Source organism: Anas acuta, chromosome 2, assembly GCF_963932015.1.
Source record: "Anas acuta chromosome 2, bAnaAcu1.1, whole genome shotgun sequence".
Classification (NCBI taxonomy): domain Eukaryota; kingdom Metazoa; phylum Chordata; class Aves; order Anseriformes; family Anatidae; genus Anas; species Anas acuta.
In genome coordinates, this window is record NC_088980.1 from 105,785,785 (window position 1) to 105,805,204 (window position 19,420).

The 19,420-nt window shown below is 36.3% G+C and overlaps 1 protein-coding gene across 2 annotated transcripts in view; it reads left to right on the plus strand.

Annotated features, from left to right (window-relative positions):
* NDC80 (NDC80 kinetochore complex component) overlaps nt 1-15,955 on the plus strand; it is a 17,101-nt gene extending 1,146 nt beyond the window's left edge. For both annotated transcript variants that reach the window (XM_068671501.1, XM_068671502.1), the window contains exons 3-17: nt 355-441; nt 1,342-1,465; nt 1,595-1,767; nt 3,514-3,616; nt 4,427-4,516; nt 5,713-5,806; nt 6,664-6,770; nt 7,548-7,692; nt 7,976-8,181; nt 9,205-9,357; nt 9,625-9,714; nt 10,303-10,395; nt 11,670-11,800; nt 12,767-12,869; nt 13,224-15,955. In XM_068671501.1, coding sequence (XP_068527602.1) covers nt 355-441; nt 1,342-1,465; nt 1,595-1,767; nt 3,514-3,616; nt 4,427-4,516; nt 5,713-5,806; nt 6,664-6,770; nt 7,548-7,692; nt 7,976-8,181; nt 9,205-9,357; nt 9,625-9,714; nt 10,303-10,395; nt 11,670-11,800; nt 12,767-12,869; nt 13,224-13,346 — 1,822 coding nt within the window. In that variant the 3' untranslated portion in view covers nt 13,347-15,955. The remainder of the gene's footprint in view (nt 1-354; nt 442-1,341; nt 1,466-1,594; nt 1,768-3,513; nt 3,617-4,426; nt 4,517-5,712; nt 5,807-6,663; nt 6,771-7,547; nt 7,693-7,975; nt 8,182-9,204; nt 9,358-9,624; nt 9,715-10,302; nt 10,396-11,669; nt 11,801-12,766; nt 12,870-13,223) is intronic.
* The last annotated feature ends 3,465 nt before the right edge of the window (nt 15,956-19,420 follow it).

Genomic DNA, 19,420 nt, shown 5'->3' on the forward strand with positions numbered 1-19,420 from the left:
AAAGATCTACAGACATAGAACTGGTGTCATACGTGCATATGTGGTATGGTCAGCATATAACTTAAGATAAAACTTTGATCTATTTGTATGTCTGTGGTACGTTTCATGTTATAACGCTTTTCCTTGCATATTTGTTAGAAGGTGCTTGGGTGTATGTTAAAATGTGTACTTATAAAACTTCTTGCAAAAGTAGCTTTAATAATGGACAAATAATGCATTAAAATCAGTTGATGTTTCTAAGGCACTGCGACACTATGAGTGTCCCTAGACTTAAATGAACGTACTTACAGTTTTGTGTGAGCAAAAGAGGAAATGATAGAAATAGTCACTTTGATTCTTCTCCTTGTCCCTCAGGAAAGACAGAGGAACGTTTGGGAAGCTGAGCATGAGCAAACCGATGTCTGGAGCTTCGGAAAGAAAAGTTAGCTTTTTTGGGAAGAGGTATTGACAGCTTTAGTTCTTTGTGCTGTAAATTAAAACAATAACAATCCCACGGCATCTTTTCTTCCTTGTCAGATTTTCACTACAGGCAATAGTGGATCTGAGACCTTTCTGCACTCTGATCACTAAATAACAATATTGTGGAGGAGGAACTGATTTGAAATCTCTTCTTCCTCTTGGTGTTTTGAGGGGAGAAGTATGCAATCCAGAATTTAAGAGCTGCTCGAGACATTAGCCTGTTTAAGGAAGAACAATCTAACTCAAAGCAGCCCTGGGACATGTTTTTATTAGCAGATTTTGATCAGTCTTACAGTAGCAATCTGACTATCTAGCTTTATTCTGTCTCTTCAGTTCAGGAAAACAATGTCTTCTGCAGAAGGATTTAAAAAAAAACAACAATGCTAAGCCAAGATTAAGTGAGGTACTGATCTTGCAAAATAAGAATCATATCATTATTCTGTCTTAGTTTCTTTACTCTGAGAGACAAACCTTCCAAAATCCTATCACCTTTCATCTTAGTTCATGGCTTTCTGTGTTCTGATATCTACAAGTAACCGCTTTCATTGGATCCCACTGTTCCAAGGAACCTTTTAAATACTCCTTGAATGTTTTAGTTTTTATTTTCAGCCACCTACATTTTGTTTCTTCACCTTTTAGTTTATTTTTCTGCTTTGTAAAACATTTACGTTTAATAAATTGAAGAAAATATTAATCTAGGAAGTAGTAATCCTTCTGTATGTGGGCAGCATGGCTTCCAGGTTGATGTTTTGTCATCTTAGTTGTATTCCTTTGTACAACAAATGTAAAAGAAACATTAAAATATGTATATATAGTAAGTACTTACCAAAGAACTGTTCCTGTTTATTGTCACAAGAAGTGTAAATATTTTTTTGTTCTTAGAACTAGTGGGGCTGGAGGTTCACGCAACAGTCAGTATGGTGTGTTTGGAACAGAAAAGATCAAGGATCCCAGGCCAGTTAATGACAAGGCATTCATCCAACAATGTATCAAACAGCTTTGTGAGGTAACTTGTTTAATTATTTTAAAATTTTGTTATTAGGCATAAAAACAAACTAATAAATATATATTGTTTTCATGGTTTTGACTTCAGATTTTTTGACTAATATGTTACTTTACATATCTTTTTTCTCAGTTTCTTGTTGACAATGGTTATGCCCATAATGTCTCCATGAAAACCCTACAGTCTCCATCTGCAAAGGACTTCTTAAAAATTTTCACTTTTATCTATGGATTTCTCTGCCCTTCTTATGAGCTGCCTGACTCAAAATTTGAAGAGGAAATTCCTAGAGTTTTTAAAGAGCTTGGGTAAGATTCTTATTGTTACTGTGCTAAACAGATATGGCAATGCTAGAAGTTAATCCCAAGGATTCTGAACTACAGCTGTAAAGAATGGATAGGCTTCTTTATTCAGATTCAACTATGAAACTACAATGTTTTGATTATTTTGCTTCACTTTTTTTGTATAGCTCTAAGTTTACTCACTTGTTTCAAGATTGTACATTTTCTATTTGAAGTTGCAAAGCTACTTCTGCTCTTGGAAGCTTGCTTTGTAAATTAAAATGTAATTCATGACCTTTATTTGTATTGGATTTTGAAAGACCACTTTCCTGAATGAATACTGCAGGCTTTGTCTTAATTGGTAGCTTATGACAGACTTTTCAGACACATTCTGATCAAATCCAAGCACTGAAAACAATTTCAGATTGTTGGCTCCTGTTCATTTAGTTAATAGTCATTTTTCTTCTGCAAGTTCTTTCATTATGCATTTCAAGCAGGGGACAGAATTAATAAAAATGCTGCTGAGGTTAAAACACCATCAAGTAGCTGGGTATTTTATTTCAAATATGATTTGATACAGTAAGTGTTTGGTATCATGAATGCACCAACACTTTCCAAGAAGAAAAATCCACTGCACATAGTTAATGTTTAATTTTCAGTCTCAGAAAAGTCAACTGCTTTCAGCTTCTGTAGACTTGAATCCATGATGGTGTGCCAGGGTTCCGTAGGTGTATTCACGTCTGTTCTGTTTACTTCTCAGTATTTTAATAAAGCTTTATTTTAATCTGTAACATATGAAATTGCTGCCCTAGCTGAAATATTGAAAAGGAAGTGCTCTCAAGAGGCCTTATTCTGCTGCACCAAGAGCGTAATCCCTGATTAAAAGTTATTTTGAAAACTCACTTTAAAAAGTCTTTTGAGAGCTAGAAAATTGATGTAAATAATTCATTTTTAAAAAGTCTTCAAGTTGAGAGGTTCATGAGCATTTATTTGGAACTGTCACTATATCAGTGGCTTCTTGTCCTATGCCCTTACAATGACTTGCAGCTGTCGGTTGAAAGATGGAATAACATTGGTACTTCTGTTCATTGATTTGTAGAAGACTTTGAGAGGATGCCTGTAGTTAGTAGTATTGCCTTTGCGTGTCCCGTATTTATGGGTAATATTAATACTTTGATATTAAGCTGTCCTGAAATTGTTTTTTCTGTTATTGCGTGGCCCAAAGCTTTTTTGTCAGGTGCTCTTCTGTTTTCAAAGTGCATTTGACCCAAGAGGTAAGGATCTTGCTTTATAAGAATAGGACTCCTGCATCTCAGTTGTTGTTCTCATGTGCTAGGAACTCCAGGCTTGAACATCCAGTGGACTAAGCATCCACCAAACTATTATTCCCTCTTTTGTGTTTGTTGTCTTCCCTTTTGAGGTCTTTGAGAAAGACAATCTGATCTAAGACACTTGCTACCAAGACCCAAGGCAACATAGTAAACTCTGTAGGAAAGGACTAAGAATCTAATAGTGCACGCTTCTTTGTATGAGGCCCTAATTGTTCCTTGTCTCTGCCTATGAAAAAGAAAAAGCATTTAATTCCATTACAGAATGAGAAACCAACGATAATGGAATAACATACTGTGATATAAGACCTCTTGATGTACTGTATAAAGTACAATTGAGTTTGTTCTTCCTTGTGTGGCTTGATGTAAATGTAGAAACGTGCTGGTTTTAGTTACTTGTTTTCCACAGCTATTAAAAATGTTGTTTGTTTTTTTTCCCCTATAGGTATCCTTTTGCTTTGTCAAAGAGCTCCATGTACACAGTGGGAGCTCCACACACATGGCCTCAGATCATGATAGCTTTGGTTTGGTTAACCGACTGTGTCAAGGTAGCACCTGAGTTCTTAAGCAAAATATTTCCACTTTTCAGGCTGGAATGTTAGTTTCAATCCTGATGTCTTAATGATGTTCTAAAAACTTTCTTTTTTTTATATATGTGAAAAAAAATAGGTATTCTTACTTGCCATTCAGTCCTTATTTTTAGTAAACTGAAGAAACTGAAGTTTTTAATATAATATTATGATTTAAAATTTTGTTTTTGTGACTTTGTGCACTGGATATATTTGTGTGAGGAAAAATGGCTTTTTACACTTCTATATATTTACATATATAGAAATGTGATAAGTTTATAAGTATAATCAAGCATCTTTTGTGCTGAACTTCATATGATAGCTACCATCTTCTGCTAAGTTTGAAGTTTAAGGATGGAATTTTCAATAACAATTATTCCAGTGTCATGTGATTGTTTGTACAGAGTGTTCTTGTATGCTTATGTCTTTTAATAGTGGCAATGCACTGTTGTTTCCAGCTCAGGTCTGAACCAAGTTTAGAGTCTCTGACAGAGTTTCAACACTGCTAAATTGTATACACCTGAAAATCCCATCAATTATTTGCTGAAAATATACATTTAACTTACCAAGGCAGTTTGGCAGTGTTGATAGTCCAGTTAATGCCTTTTCACTGGTGCTTTCAGCTAACAAAACATAGGGCATGTTACTCTGGTGTGATTAGCAGCACCCTTACACATTGATTGTTGAAATCCTAAGCTGATGTTACTGTGACTTTTATGAATATAAACCTAATATGACAACTAATGGAGATAATTCAAAATTCTTTGTATCTCAACATGTGTCTTTCAGTTATATTCTGCCATGAGGGAAAATTCATCATCGTTTGATGATGGACAGAACTGGGGAGGAGAGACAGATGACGGAATTGTACATAACAAGGTACTGTGAAAAATGTAAATGATTAGCAGAATTGTTCAACTGAATTTTGCCATATGCTGTAACACAACAATTCAAGTATGATAGAATAGTCTGAACTGTATTTGTATATTCTCTTCCATTTTATATTCAGAGCTCTCTAGGAAGTGTAATAGCATTATATAAAAAGCCTGTTCAACTTGCTTCCTGAGCAGGCATCCTGGCCAGTCAAGACTGGGTATTAAACTGAAATGTCTTATTCTGAGTTGCTATGAATCTGTTTCCCTTGTGGAGAAAGGGAGTCATTATGCTGTTTGTTGTCTTAATTGGATCTCAGGTATATCTCTCTTTAGCACTCAGGTCTTCTGTGGTTAACAGCAGTACGGTGTAAAGATAGTTACTTAATTGTAAATGTGGCTTCTGTTGATATCTATTCAGATTACCATTTAAAAACCTGTAGTAATGTTAGGTAAAAAATAGGTGGCAATGGAACTCAGGCACTTAAAAATCCAGCAGCTTGCAAGCTTTGTTTTATCACATTTTACTGGTACTATTCAGTTTTAACTCTGTCAACTCACAGCTGAAGTTTTGGAAAGGGATGTTATGATGTGTCAGATTTAATTAAGAAAATTGAAAGAAGGGTGGATCAGAATTTGGGATTTTGGATCAAGGTTACAAACCTGACAGTAGACAAGAAAAAATGCTGTTAAACTGAATGCATTTATGCACTCTAACATATGCACATAAAACACATATTAAAACAAAATTTAGAGTACCAGTATAGTTGCTGAAAGAAAGTCTCCAGCAAATTATTGTTGGGTAACCTTCCTTTAAATCTAGGAGTAATTCTCTACCATCTGCACATCTAAAGTATAATGCTTGTATTTACCTACAAGGTGCATTAAACAGAACTACAGTTTCTATTACCTAGCTTCAGAAAATGATATACTCCAAGATAATGAATTACTTACCTACTACTCTTGTTAAGTATCCCTGAGAAATGTGTGAAGTATTTCCAAATACCTTCTGTCTAGATGTAATCCTACGATTTTATGATTAAAGGGGGAAAAAAGGTATTTTTCTACAGAAAGAAGTGCAGTCAACCATTGGAAGATATTTTTATCATCAGCTGCTTAATTCCACTAGTCGAATAGATTGAGACTACCTAGCTATTCTATGATCCTTTGAATCTTCATGAAAACTTTTAAAATTGTTCTCAGCTTTTCATGGACTACGTTGTGAAGTGTTATGATCACTTCATGAAAGGGGGAGATACGTTTGAAGAATTGGATGCAGAAGTGCAGTCAAAATTAAGTAAGTTTTCATGTTTTAATAAAGTATTTTATTTTGTTGTTAGTTTCTCTCCTAACGTGAGCTTTGCTTAGTTTACAAGTAAAAATGATCTGATGTGAAGGAATGTGGAATTCCCAAGTACCTCAGTTGCACCGCCTTGATTTTCTTCTTTTCATGCGTTGTTACCAGTAAAGATATACAGGATGTGTTCTGCTGTCAGATGTACGCATGTAACCCTAATGTTTTCAATGGCTTTCTAATAGAAAAGCCGTATGCTGTTCCTCAGATGCAAATCCCATCTGTGCAAATACTCTGGTTTCTATCTGACAAAATTTTTATTTAAATAAAAAGCCATAGGCTGCACATTTGATGAGAAAGAAAGTTCAGCTTCTTCTAAAAGCTCTGAAAACAATGAGTTCTAAACTGTTGCAAAGATTCCCATGTATGATTTGTGTATGATGTTACCAGATATCAGTAGGAAAAATTAATCAAGCCATTTTTTGGCAAAGAAGTAAAGGAAGTCTCAAGATGCAAGGAAGCACGTGGATGAGAAAGGAGTATACAAATACGCTTAACTTGTAAAACTGGAACAGAGGAAACTTGTCTAACCACCACTGTCCTATCGTGTGGGTTTATGGGAGTTTGGAAACTGACATCCCAGGAGTGATTTGTATCATATAAGCGCAAAAAACTGTTTGGCTTGTTCTGTTGCCTGTTTGTAGTAAAATCTTTTTTATATTTTTTTCTTAGTTTTCTATTTAAAATAGTTGTTCAGGTAACATATTCACTGTGCTGAGGCAAAGTAAATTGCTCAGATATTCTGAATAGATGGTGAGACTAATTTATAACCCCACTTTCTTCTCCTCACCCCGCTGCAGAGGATTTATTTAATATAGACGAATTCCAGATAGAAGGTTTAGCAGCAGAAAACAAAAGACTTCATGAAGAAATTGCAAGACTAGAAAAAGAAAGGGAAAGCGAGCCGGTTAGTAAACTGTCTGTCCTTGTGTACGTGGGGGGGCTTGACTTTTCAATTACTGAACCTATTGTCATTATTCTATAGAAAGAGTCTGGTTATACATTATAAAAATGGACATTTATTTTCAATGCTTTATAAGATACCAATTAGACTTGGTCATTATGGATTCTATACTATTCTAGTAGAACAGAATCTAGTGTCTTTGCCAAAACTGTTGGTATGAGAACTTTAGTGGATGAAAGCACAAGATTCAGTGGTAGCAATTAATAAAAATATATTCTAGGGGAAATACTTCGTTAGAAAAAGTGGCTTCTGGTTTTAATACATCCTGAGACTAAAAATAGTTTAGCAGCTGTGCAGCTGGCAAACAGACTCCTGTCTGCTGTGCAAAATGTACATGTCTTCCCACTTTCCTTGCCCTTTTATCTGCCTTTTGTGTATTATTTTATACCTAAGTTGTGAATTTCCTGCAGTAAGAACTTCCTTTATGCGACTTTCTTAATGCCTAATGCAATTTTTAGTGCCTAATGCAAATCAAAGCTTTAAATGCTGAAATAAAAGATTTAAGGTACAAACCCGCTTTTCAGCCTCTCTTGCTATTATTCTTATATAGTCTATAAGACTTTGAGTCAGCTGTCACAAATAAAAAAAATAATAATAATAAAAGTTCTTCAATTTCATACTATTGAAATTGACTGTAATTGTTCTACCATCTTGACTGGAAAGTAAGATGATTATTTTAGGCTAATTTTACTCTTTGTTCTTTCCATCTGTTTTTACTAGGACCGATTAGTATCACTACGAAAGCTGAGATCTTCTTTTCAAGCAGATGTTCAGAAATACCAGGCTTATCTGGCTAATCTCGAATCTCATACAAACATCCTTGATCAGAAAATGAAAGGTGTTAATGAGGAAGTTGAGGCAGCAGGTAAGTTGACTGTGGTCATAAATGATTAGTGAAGCAACAAATAAGTTTAAAAAATAGTTTCAAAAGAGCTTCAGGCAAGAGTGTGATATTTATTGTGTATGCCAATGCTACAAATAAACTTTGCAAAATTAATTGTTAATTAAAGAGAATTTGGGCTTACGGTTGTTGGCAAGCTAGAGAAATGAGATACAGGTAGTATTTACTCATAAAAATACAGGGATAAGGCTTAACTATATAGTCTAATATTTTTACACTGATGTAAACAAATGGTTTATGAACTTAGAAATGGAAGTAGAAGCAATGAAGCAGGAGAATGCCCGGCTCCAGCACATCTTTGATAACCAAAAGTACTCAGTTGCGGATATCGAGAGAATAAATCATGAGAGAAATGAGTTACAGCAAACCATTAACAAGCTGACTAAGGAGCTGGAAGAAGAACAACATCAACTGTGGAATGAAGAGCTAAAATACGCTAGAAGTAAAGAGGCGGTATGTGAAAACCCTGCCGTAATGGGAGATGACTGTCAGTATTCATGATGTGAGCTTAAGCCTGGGACTTGAGCTATTGCTAACTTTGCTAAATGATTTTAGAACAGCATAGATATGTCTTAACTGAAGAGCTTTGGTAACATTAGCCTGAAATAGATTCTGTTAAGACTTCACAACAAGGACTGCAAAACTAGTGCTTTGAATCAGTATCTGTGTGTGTTTACGGACAGACAGGCACCTTATGTGGAAATTCTAATAGAAGGACTTTAAGGGCTGAATTTATTCCCTTTTACCCAGAATGAAGAGAGGCAGCCCTGTAAGTGGCGAGACTTTAAAACTGCTGCTTCGCTACGTAGAAAGATAAGATAAAATAAAACCCGCATTTGTTTCAAATATCTTTTGCATTTGGCAGGGTTGTGCTTTCTCAAGCACTTGGTATTAAACTCCTCATATTGTACAACTATGAAACACATAAAACTGGAAAAAATACTTGTGTTACTTAACACTTGATATAAATGGCAGAAAATCAGAAATTTGAGCATTTAATAACCTTGTCTGTAGATATGCTGAAGTTAAAGTATGTTAGGTTATGTGGCTATGTAACATCCTGGCAAAACCAATGAGAGAAAGCATATCGACATGATGACTGATGATTGGTTTAGCAATTTGTATTATTTCTAAGCACTTTTCTCCTTTCCTATCAACTAATCCTCAAAAGGTTGAAGCAGAAAAAATACGGAAGTAGGGAAAACCATAGGTGAAACCATACAGTCTTGCCCATACACACTGAGAAATCTTGTAGGATGAGCTCAGAAAGAATCCTAAAGCAGCTCTTACTCCAAAGAGTGCAAACTGCTGGACTGCTAATACATACAGCTCTTTTATACTGTCTGTGGCATGCCTTGGAATTCTATTAGAGCAGAGCAACTTAGAAACCTGTTTAAAATACCATACAAATACTTTTTGCAAAGCTTTTCACTTTGTCTTTCTTCTATGATTTTTTCACTCTTCACTTCTGAACAGGTTGAAACACAGCTGGCAGAGTATCATAAACTAGCTCGAAAGCTAAAATTAATTCCAAGAAGTGCTGAAAATTCCGAAGGCCATGACTTCAAGATTCACTTTAATCCTGAGGCAGGATCAAGTTGCCTAGACACATATAGAACTCAGATTAAGGTAAGTAGAGTCAACACTGAATACCTCTGTTACCGCTCACGAGGAAATGCTAGTGTTTCTTTGGAAACGTAGGGGAAGTCTCTCTTAAACTCCCCATGAAATTGCAGTGAAAAGCTTCTGTAATGAATTGTCATAGCTACCTTCTGGTATGGGAAGAAAATTTAGTATTGGAGGGTACAGCAGCCTAAGTTAAAAACTGGAGAAAGAAATAACTTAGTTTAAACTAGCAAATTGCATTAGCTAGATTTTCTTGTGTGTGTATTACAGGCTCCCCTTCTGAAGATCATAAGACAGACTGAAGAAGAAATTAAGAAAGCTACTGATAAGAAAATGAGTTTGGAGGATGCTTTGGTACAGGTATATATTGGTTAATGAAAAGTAGTACCAAGATACCACAATGTTGTCTGCTGGTCCCTTTTGACCTCTTGCATGGGTGAGCTGTGTGATTTTTGGGAAGCTGTGAGAAAACCGCTTTAGCTATGTTAATTATTTTTTGTTATTGAAAGCTTTTATGAGAATTAGGGTCTCCCTATGTTGGTTGAAATAGTTGCGCTCCCTATGCTGAAAGTAATGCAGCTACACATTTGATCATAAAAATTTTGAAAGAGTTGTTCTTAGTAAGCTATCAATTCTATTCTGTTGTGTGACTTATCACTGGCATGTTGTAAATAGGAAGATTTTTAGCAATGCTGGATTCAGTATGGATTGGAAGGAGGATAATTTCTGGTCATATAGTGTGCACATGAAGAACTTAACGCACCAATTGTTCGACAACGCCAAGCAAACCAAACAAAACCCCCCTGTTACTAGAACAAAAATTAGATCATTAAATATTTGCTAAACGTTGTATAGTGTTTCATGGCTAATGTGTTGCCTACGACAGCATAGAGATATAGGTAAGAATTCATTTTGCATTATATTTTCTTAGTTGCATTTTCATTCTAGATGAATGCAATGGTAGTGGAAAAGAAAAGTAGTGTGAAAGCACTGAAAGAAGAAGCAGAAAAGCTGGATGATCTTTACCATCAGAAGCTAAAGGTAAAACTTTTCTGTACATTGATAACAATTTATGACTAATGATATCCTTATCCTTAATCCTTGTATTTATATGTAAGATTTTGTTTTGCTTTCCTGTTTGTTTTGAACCTCTGACCACACCTCTTGCAGATGATACAGTGTTCTCTTATTCTTTTCAGAACTAATGTGGGATTATCTGAAGAGTTAGTTTCCACTTTCTCCTAAGATCATGGCATACTTTGGCAGAGACAAAATAAATCATAAGCTACTACAACCAGTAATAAAACAGCTATGTCCATCTCCTGACCTTAAGATGTCTCAAAACTTGCTTTAAACTCACTTTAGAGTTAATAGGATCTCCCTTTTTTAAGCTTTGTATATAGTAAATAAGCTTATAGTTTGTAGTAAACCTGTAAGCACGTTAAATATTGAAGAAAACATATGCTTAATGTTCTTTTAGCCAAATATTAAATGATATAATATTTTTTGTATTTGTTCTTCCCGCCAGCAGTTACACTGCTTAGGTGGGTGGAAGCAATTGGTTTAGTTTATAGTTTTCAAAAATTCCTGAAATTTAGCTTTTGAACCAAGTCACTACATGCATCTTTCTTTTAAGACAAACTCATAAAATACTCAATAACATCTGGATGGCTATAATAGAACATAGTCATGTAATTTCTCTTGTAACTTTTAATATACTATCCATAAGACTTCAGTATTAGTGTTTTTGAAGTATTATGTTTCAGTAATTTACCAGAATTAAATGTTTTAATGATGGGGGAATTGGGTTTGGTTTTGTGCATTTGATTGTACTAATATATGGTCAATAGTGAGAGTCTCCTTGGATAGATGATTGCTTATGTTTCCTACATACCTTTTGAAGGCAAAAGGGAAAAGTCTTTTTGTTGTCAAAACCTAAAAACAGTTGTCTGCTAGTTCTATTTCTAAGCTATTTAGGGAGAAAATACATATATCTTTTCGAAATGATTTTTGAAGGGAAGACAGCAGCAACACAGACGTTGAAATTTTGTTAGGAAAATAAGGGGAAGGTTAAGTTGGCTTTGAATGGCAGAAGATACAGAAAATACCTGAAACATTAAGGTTGAGTAGGGGGTGAGAGGGAGTTGTTCTTGGGTTGTTTTTTGGTTTGTGATTGATTTTGGTTTTTTTTGAGTTCTGAGTGTGAAGTTCCATGTGTCATGAATTCCTAATTCAACTATCAAGATGAATAATATACAGTGGAAAAAAAATCCTTTTTTTTCCTAAAATATGTGATTTTTTATTAATATTTACAGGAGGCAGAAGAAGAGGAGCGAAAATGTGCAAATGAACTGGAATTGTTAGAGAAGCATAAACAACTACTTGAAAGTGGTATCAATGAAGGTCTCAGTGAAGCCACAAATGAACTGCATGATATTCAACGACAGTAAGGCCTATGACTTCTAGTTGTTTGTGTGGATTATGTGGGGGAGTGGATAAAGACATTCTCTCAAGTCCTAATGAAAAATTCTTTGAGTGGATATCCATCTTGGTATATTAGTTAGAATCATAGAATCATAGAATATCCTGAGTTGGAAGGGACCCTTAAGGATCATCAAGTCCAACTCTTGACACCGCACAGGTCTACCCAAAAGTTCAGACCATGTGACTAAGTGCACAGTCCAATCTCTTCTTAAATTCAGACAGGCTCGGTTTGACAAATTCACAGTTAAAATACCTTTCTTCTCGACACTTATTTTTGCAAGCGTATTTTCATCAGCACTCCTGATTTCCATGTACTTTTTCCATATGATGCAGCCAGGTTCTTTTCAATGGTGACAATTGACAGGGCAAGAGGCAATGGGCACACACTGGAACACAAGTCTCCCTCTGAACACCAGGCAGCGCTTCTGTGCTGTGTGGATGGCAGAGCACTGGCACAGGCTGCCCAGACAGGTTGTGGAGTCTCCTTCTTGAACATCTTGAAAAGATGCCTGGATGTGGTCCTGGGCAACCTACCCTGTATGGTCCTGCTTGAGCAGGGAGATTGGACAAAACAACCTCCAGAGGTCACTTCCAACCTCTGTGACTCATGGTTGTAGTAAAGATAAGAGTTAGTTTACCAATATATTACAATAATATATTTACCGATATATACAACCATATTTTACAGTCTAAATTCTGTAAAGATTATTCTGGCTCTGTGATGCTCTACAGTACTTCTGTTTCTTACCAGTTAGCACAATACGGTCCTTTTTCTCCTGGGTTGCATGTTAATAAATTTAACCTGACTTAATACTAATAGGGAAAATTATGACTAAACATGACGATATATCTACCGTGGTACAGAATTTGTTGATGTCAGGAACTTTAGAATTACAGTCACGATTTTCTGAATGTCTTTACTTTTCAGATACCAAATTGTTATGCAAACAACAACGGAAGAGAGCAGGAAAGCAGGCGATAATTTGAATCGTCTTTTAGAAGTGATTGCTACTCATGTAGTATCTATAGAGGTAAGCTGAAATTCAATATTCAAAATTAAATCTTTTTAGAGATATCGGCAACTGCAATTGAACACGTGGATGTTAGAACTTGCTCTATCCAGTAAAGTATCAGTTAGTTACGCTGCACTGAGTCTATGGTTTCTAGTAAGTTTATTGACGAAACATTTGGTAAAAGTAATCAGAACTGCTCACTATATTTCGCTAGTAACATCTTGTCAGGTTGAATCTGCATCTGCTCCATGCCTTTGTATTAGTGTTTAACTGAAGTCACTTAACCCCTGTAATGACTGCCCAGAATGCTTTAGCAGAACCAGTACAATAGAGACCACAATAGATCTAATAAACTTTCTGTAACTTTTCTAGAAATATCTTGATGAACAGAATGCGAAAATTGACAGAGACTACGAAGAATTCATGTCTGAAGATCTACTGTCCACCTTGACTGGAATTCTAGACAGCTATAAAAAGAAGGCTGAAAGTGTGTAACTCACCAAAAAGGTGAAGATGAAAATGTTGTGCTTCTGAAGCCGTTGTGGTGTGTCCTAAATGCAGGAAGCAACCATCCTTTTAACAACTAAACTGTTTTTAAGTTTAAGGAAATGTTCATAAACCTCCTCTGCTTTATTAATAGAAATATAGTAAAGGATTTAAAAACAATTTGCAATTAAAAGAAGTTTGCTTATACTTCCTCCTTATGACGTATTTATACAAAATTAGGAATGTCTATAACAGGGCAACTATGGATCAACTTAATTTCACATTTTTCCTGTATAAATAAATCATATGTGCTCTTCTAGTAACATTCAGTAAGGTGAGTACTGTCAGCCTGTTAAAAATAACCAGCTGCAGTGAACTTACAGATAAGACTGCAAGTGACAGCACAAATGCAGGGGATAGTGACAAAAATAAAATAACTAGTGGCTTTTCTACACTTGGAAGATCGCTAACTGAGAAGAGTCATGCTTTCCTTTTTGGAGTATAGTTTGCGCGTTTGCTGGTATAAGTATGTATTTAGTGTGCACATATGATGGTGCACATCCTTCCTCAAGCCTACAATTTACCATCAAGACCAAATGTCAATGTCTTCCAGTCTCCTGTCTGTTCTGTTATCTATCAAATGCTCAGAGACATCCTCCCTTACATGTGTAAGATGCTTATTATTTTTCTTTTAGCAAAAGCCTCTCTGGAAAGATCAATAGTAGTTACATGGCAGTCTTGTAAATCATCTAGAGAATGAAAGATATTTTGAAAACAAAACTGAGTGCTTATAACACCAGATGAAAACTTACTGTATTTCTTGAGTATGTGTATTAGAGAGAACTCTAAGTAGGGCAACATGAATTCTGGCAATCTAGCTTATCAGTTGAAGATGTAACTAGACTTGTATACATGAAAATAATCTAAAACGAGTCTGCATTCTTTGCCTAGACCAGCAGGGCAGACCATACTGGATTTTTTTCTTCCTCAGGAAGGTAGCAGTAAAGTTAGTGTATGGGGAGGTCCAGTCCAAATGCATTGAAGAAAATGTATCCCCATCTCTTGAGCATGTACTTTTTTCTTGTTCAACGCCATGTAGAAAGCAGAAGTAGTATCTGCTTATCTGCTCTGTTACATATTTCTGTGTTCTTTTTTGTTGGTTTTTTTTTTTTTTTAAAGTATTGCATGGTGTAATTTATGATGGTATTCCCTATTGTATTGATATATTGTTTGAGGTTTTTGAATAGAGTTCAGTGATAAATCACTGATTCAAATCAACAACAAAAACTTCTTATTCAGAAGTTTCTGGTGGCTCATAGCTAAATAAAGTTACTCCTTAACTCTCTAATTAGACAAAGTATTCACGTGAAACACAGATCTTTCAGATACCCATCAAAGCTTAAGTTAAACCCTCCAAACACAGACTGAAAGTTAAAAGCTGAATTGTTTAATTCTAGGCTATTCTTTTGCATGGAATTCAGTTGTCCTCATTAACATAGTATGTGAATTTTCTGACTCTGGTCTTAGTATTTTGTTTTAGGTACTTTAATTATGGCAGTATTTAAATTTCAAGATCTCTGATCTTTTGTTCTATTCTGGAATTTTAATTAGACAGCTATAACGGCTTTCTGACAAGCAGGTAATGCTTCTGCTTTCTTCTGTTTTCCTCTTTTGTCTTACCTTCACAGACTCTTGCTTTTTTCCTCAAATCTCAATTCTTTCTTTTTAGAAGCTAGTTTCTGTGACCTTTCTAATATATTTATATTATATTCTCCTAATATTCTATTAATATTTTCCTAATTAAGCAAAACTGTTAGAAATACAGAACAATCATGTTCCTTTAAAATGTGTTTCTTTATGGATTGCACTCTTTCCTGGCTTCCTGATTTTTCTCTGCTTTTGTAACTGATTGTTCCTGTTTGTTAGTATCTGCAGCCACTTTGCCATAGGGAGTAGTCAGCTGACTGAATAAATGTAATTTCGAAGGCCAATTTGTAACCCAATGGTAAGGGTTAAGGAATTGAGGTCAGAATGACCTTTCTTCGTGTGCTTGCAAAGCTAATATTCTGAAGTTAAATTAGTCCAAGTAATGAAGTCCACACAGGTAGTGTTGGCAACATGTGTTCATTATTGGGCTGTATTGTTGGTCTGTATGTCAAACAGAATTGACTTTAGAATTAGCTCAGGATTTGACCTAGGTTCTGTAAAATACTATGGTGATTTTTGTGTCACGATACGATATAGTAAGTCTCATACATCTTCACACTTTAAAATGCAGGGAACTTTTCAATGTTTCTTGAACATAAGGCCCCTGTGGGATATTTTAAGTCAGTTACTTCAGTTATTTTTTTTAATTTGTATTCTGGGATGTGGCTTTCAGATTTATGCAAGACACTGGGACATAATTACTGCTCTTGAGTTTGTTTTTTAAACCGGAATTTGAAGTCTTAATCAAAGTGTACCACTGGCACCTGCATATTGCAATAGTATTAATAGTTTGTATTTTTTTGGCTTTTGTATGGACACAGTTCCCTCACTGCTAATGTAAACTGTACAAAAGATACTTAATATGCCTTAAGTTTATGTAATTTCAAACTCAATAAAATTTCTTAAACATGTTTCTTTGAAGGATGAATTCTTGCTGGAGGGATAGAAACATGACAAGAACAATGAATAAGTTTCATATAAATTGCATAAGCAAAAGAATACAAACTAGTTTGTTTTAATCTTTTAAAAACAGGCAATTTAAAAACTTGAAGAAACAGAAGTACAAGTTACTTTGGCAATTTATGAACCTAGGAATCCCTCTGGTGTTGGTCTTTCCAACTGGCCTTTTGGTACCTCAAGCATTAAAGGATTCTTTCCCTTACATGGCCACTTTTTTTGTGATGGTTTTTTTTTAACATACATGTAGTTATTGAAAAATAAAAAATAGGTAGTGTAGAAACATGGTAGAGCTTTGTGTATAGCTTTGCTTTCTTCCCTGAGCTGTGCTATTTTTCATCAAGATACATCACTGTCAAGGACAGGGTGGTTGCTTGAAATGCTTCTTGAGTGCATTGTATGTGCTTTTTTATTTTTATTCTTGAATAAAATTTAAAAAGAAAAAAAAACTTGCTCTATTTGTTTGGCTTGTATGTATGAGACTTCTCAGGTCCTTCTTAGGTGCAGTGCGCTGTCCACGCAAAGTTGGATAATATGTTTGTCTGTGTTGGATCCCTAATAATTGTAATATTCTGTGTATTTCAGTCTTTAATGGGAATTCTCATCCCAGCTCCACTTTGTGCAATAGAATTTAAATGTTAAATATCTATTTTTTTCTATTTCTGATAAGAACAGGAAAGGCCAAAGCTGAAAGCATTCCTTTGATAACAAGATAAATTCCCTGCAGTGGTGTTGTAAAACAAAAAATTCAGAGTCCATGTCAAGTAACTATGCAGAGGAATAGAGATTTCTGTGGACAACAGTAACAATGGTACTGACTACTTCTGTTTACTCCAGATTGTTTCATATGTAAATATTTTGAGCACTACAAAAGACTCAGACTAAACTTTGTAGAACTTAGTAGCTTTCTACCCTGCTCTGGGGCACACTCTTTTGTTATAATAGTGGAAACCTCAATGTCTCCTGAGCCACTCCTTGCTCGTTTGACAATGGTACGGAACAGAGAATCAACCTCTTCTCTCAGTACTTACTCCAGATTTTTGGCTGTGGAAGGGTGGCTTCATTATGAAGGAATACACTGTTGAGAGGTTTTTTCATAGAAAGGTCTCCAGCGCATACAACTATTACATCTTTATTGGAGCTTTACGTTTTATGTGCTTCTTGAAAGTTCTTCATAGCATTCATTCCTTTTTAAGCAACAGCAGTGCAGAAGCCTCATGCAGTCCTCAGCATCCTCACATGCCAGTGATGCCCAAGACAATGTCACGCCTGAGAAGAGTGCACCTTTACCTTCAGTACTGTATTAGGAGAGACTGTTCAGTCAGTCTGAGAAAAACCCAAATAATTTTGCAGGCTTCTTCTGTACAACTTGCTCTGGTAGTTTGTTGTTTTTATTTTCCTGGTAGATGTCAGTTTGCACCAGTACAACAATAGGATCTGGCGGAAGAGTATGCCTATGCCACTCTGCGCTGTTTTTCAGCTTTGCACATTGCAAATTTGCTAAAGGAATAAAAGGCATTTGTTATCCACCACTGGTCAGGCACTGGCAACAACTGCAGTTAGAGAAAATGCACAAGGTTATGGCTTGATGTTCCATGGTAATGTCAGGACAATGCAGTTACTGCTGGCATCTGATGTCTGAGAAAACCTGACTAACCTGCTGGTTGGATGTTTTGTTAACATTTCCTATTTTAAGGGCTTCGTATGCTGGCACAAAAGAACGATAAAGCCCCATGTCACCTACATGGAAACCATCTCCGTGAAATTCTGCTGCAAGGGATTCTTAAATCTGCTTAGGAAAAGAAAGGACAATCTCATCATCGATGCTGTTCTTTGGCAAATTTATTGGAATTTGTAGACTTATCATCTTCTCTCACCAGTATTATTTTGCATAATCTGTGACACTGAAAATCTGTTTCTGTCCAGTATTTTGTGCCAGTTCAAAAACTCATCTCTGGAGTAAGTTGTTTATTGCTTCACTGGGGGATTTGCAGAGGTTGCTTTGTTGCAGATGGAAAAAGTTAATCTTTGTGTGCAATGGTTTCCTTACATTTTTGACCCTTGGAAAAGTTCAGTGCCTGCCAGCAAATGCAACAAGATGACTTAAAAACAGTAGCACCACGGCTCCACCAAAAGGGACAGGCTTCAGCCCATCCAAGCTACTGGCCTTTGGGCACTATATAAAATCCAGCAGAAGCCAGGGCTGTTGTGCTCTGCTCCCCTCTAGAGACCCAGCCCTTTGGCAATCTCAAACCCATTAGCAAGGGCCGATCTGTCCAGGTGTTTGCCTAAAGCAGGAGACAGGACTGCGTGTCTGCCTGCAGGATGCTTGCAGGATGTTTGTCCCTCCACTCTACAAGTTCTCAGCAACATCTTTGTGATAAGACTCCAAAGCGGAAGGGAGATGTATGAATATTTTGAAATAACCAAGACGATGTACTGAATTTTGTTTCACTTTTCATACCAGGATTCACAGTAGCAAGTGCCTTTGCATCAGTAGGATTTGCACAGCCCTTCTGAGAGCACTGGACACCAGGAGAGCCACACCCAACTACTTGTGCACCCAGCTGAAAGGAAAGGCTCTCACTTGTGTCTAGGCTGCCTAGAAAACAGCACCCAGAGTTACCATTTCTAATCATCCAGCGCATCTTAACTAGTGAGCAGCTCTACATTACATCTGAAGCACAGAGAGGACACCAAGGTAAAGAGCTCTGTTTGACTAATAGTGTATAGCAATTTACCGTCCTCTCCCGCTTCTAAGGGTTTGGCCATCAGCTATAAGAAAATCATACAGAAAGCCATACAAGATAAGAAAGAGAAAACTACACACAGAGGTTGTACTGTTTCAGACAAGTGTAGGTTCTGAGGAAGAAAAACACCAACTCAGAAGATAGAAAATGGTAAAGGAATAAACAAGGAGTCAGAGAACGGTAATTCAGCAACACTGAGGATCCATTCCAGCAATCAGCAGAGATCAACCTTTAGTGTCTGGCTGACTACTCAGAAGACCTTTCTTCGGTGTTTTATTGCAGGTGCTGAACATCATAGAATGGCTTGGGTTGGAAGGGTCCTTAAAGAGCATCTGTTCTTTGGGGAACATGCAAGTGCTCTTCCTAGAAGCTCTTTAAATGCTAGGTTATCTTCTGTGTGGGCTACAGCAAAAACTGTCATAGAATCACAGACTGGCTTGGGTTGGAAAGGACCTCAAACATCACCCAGTCCCAGCCCCTGTGCCATAGGCAGGGACACCTCCCACCAGACCAGGTTGCCCAAAACCCCATCCAGCCTGGCCTTGAACACCTCCAGGGATGGGGCATCTACAGCTTCTCTGGGCAGCCTGTGCCAGAGCCTCACCAACCTCTGAGTGAAGAATTTCCTCCTAACATCTAATCTAAATCTCCCCTCTTTAGTTTAAAACC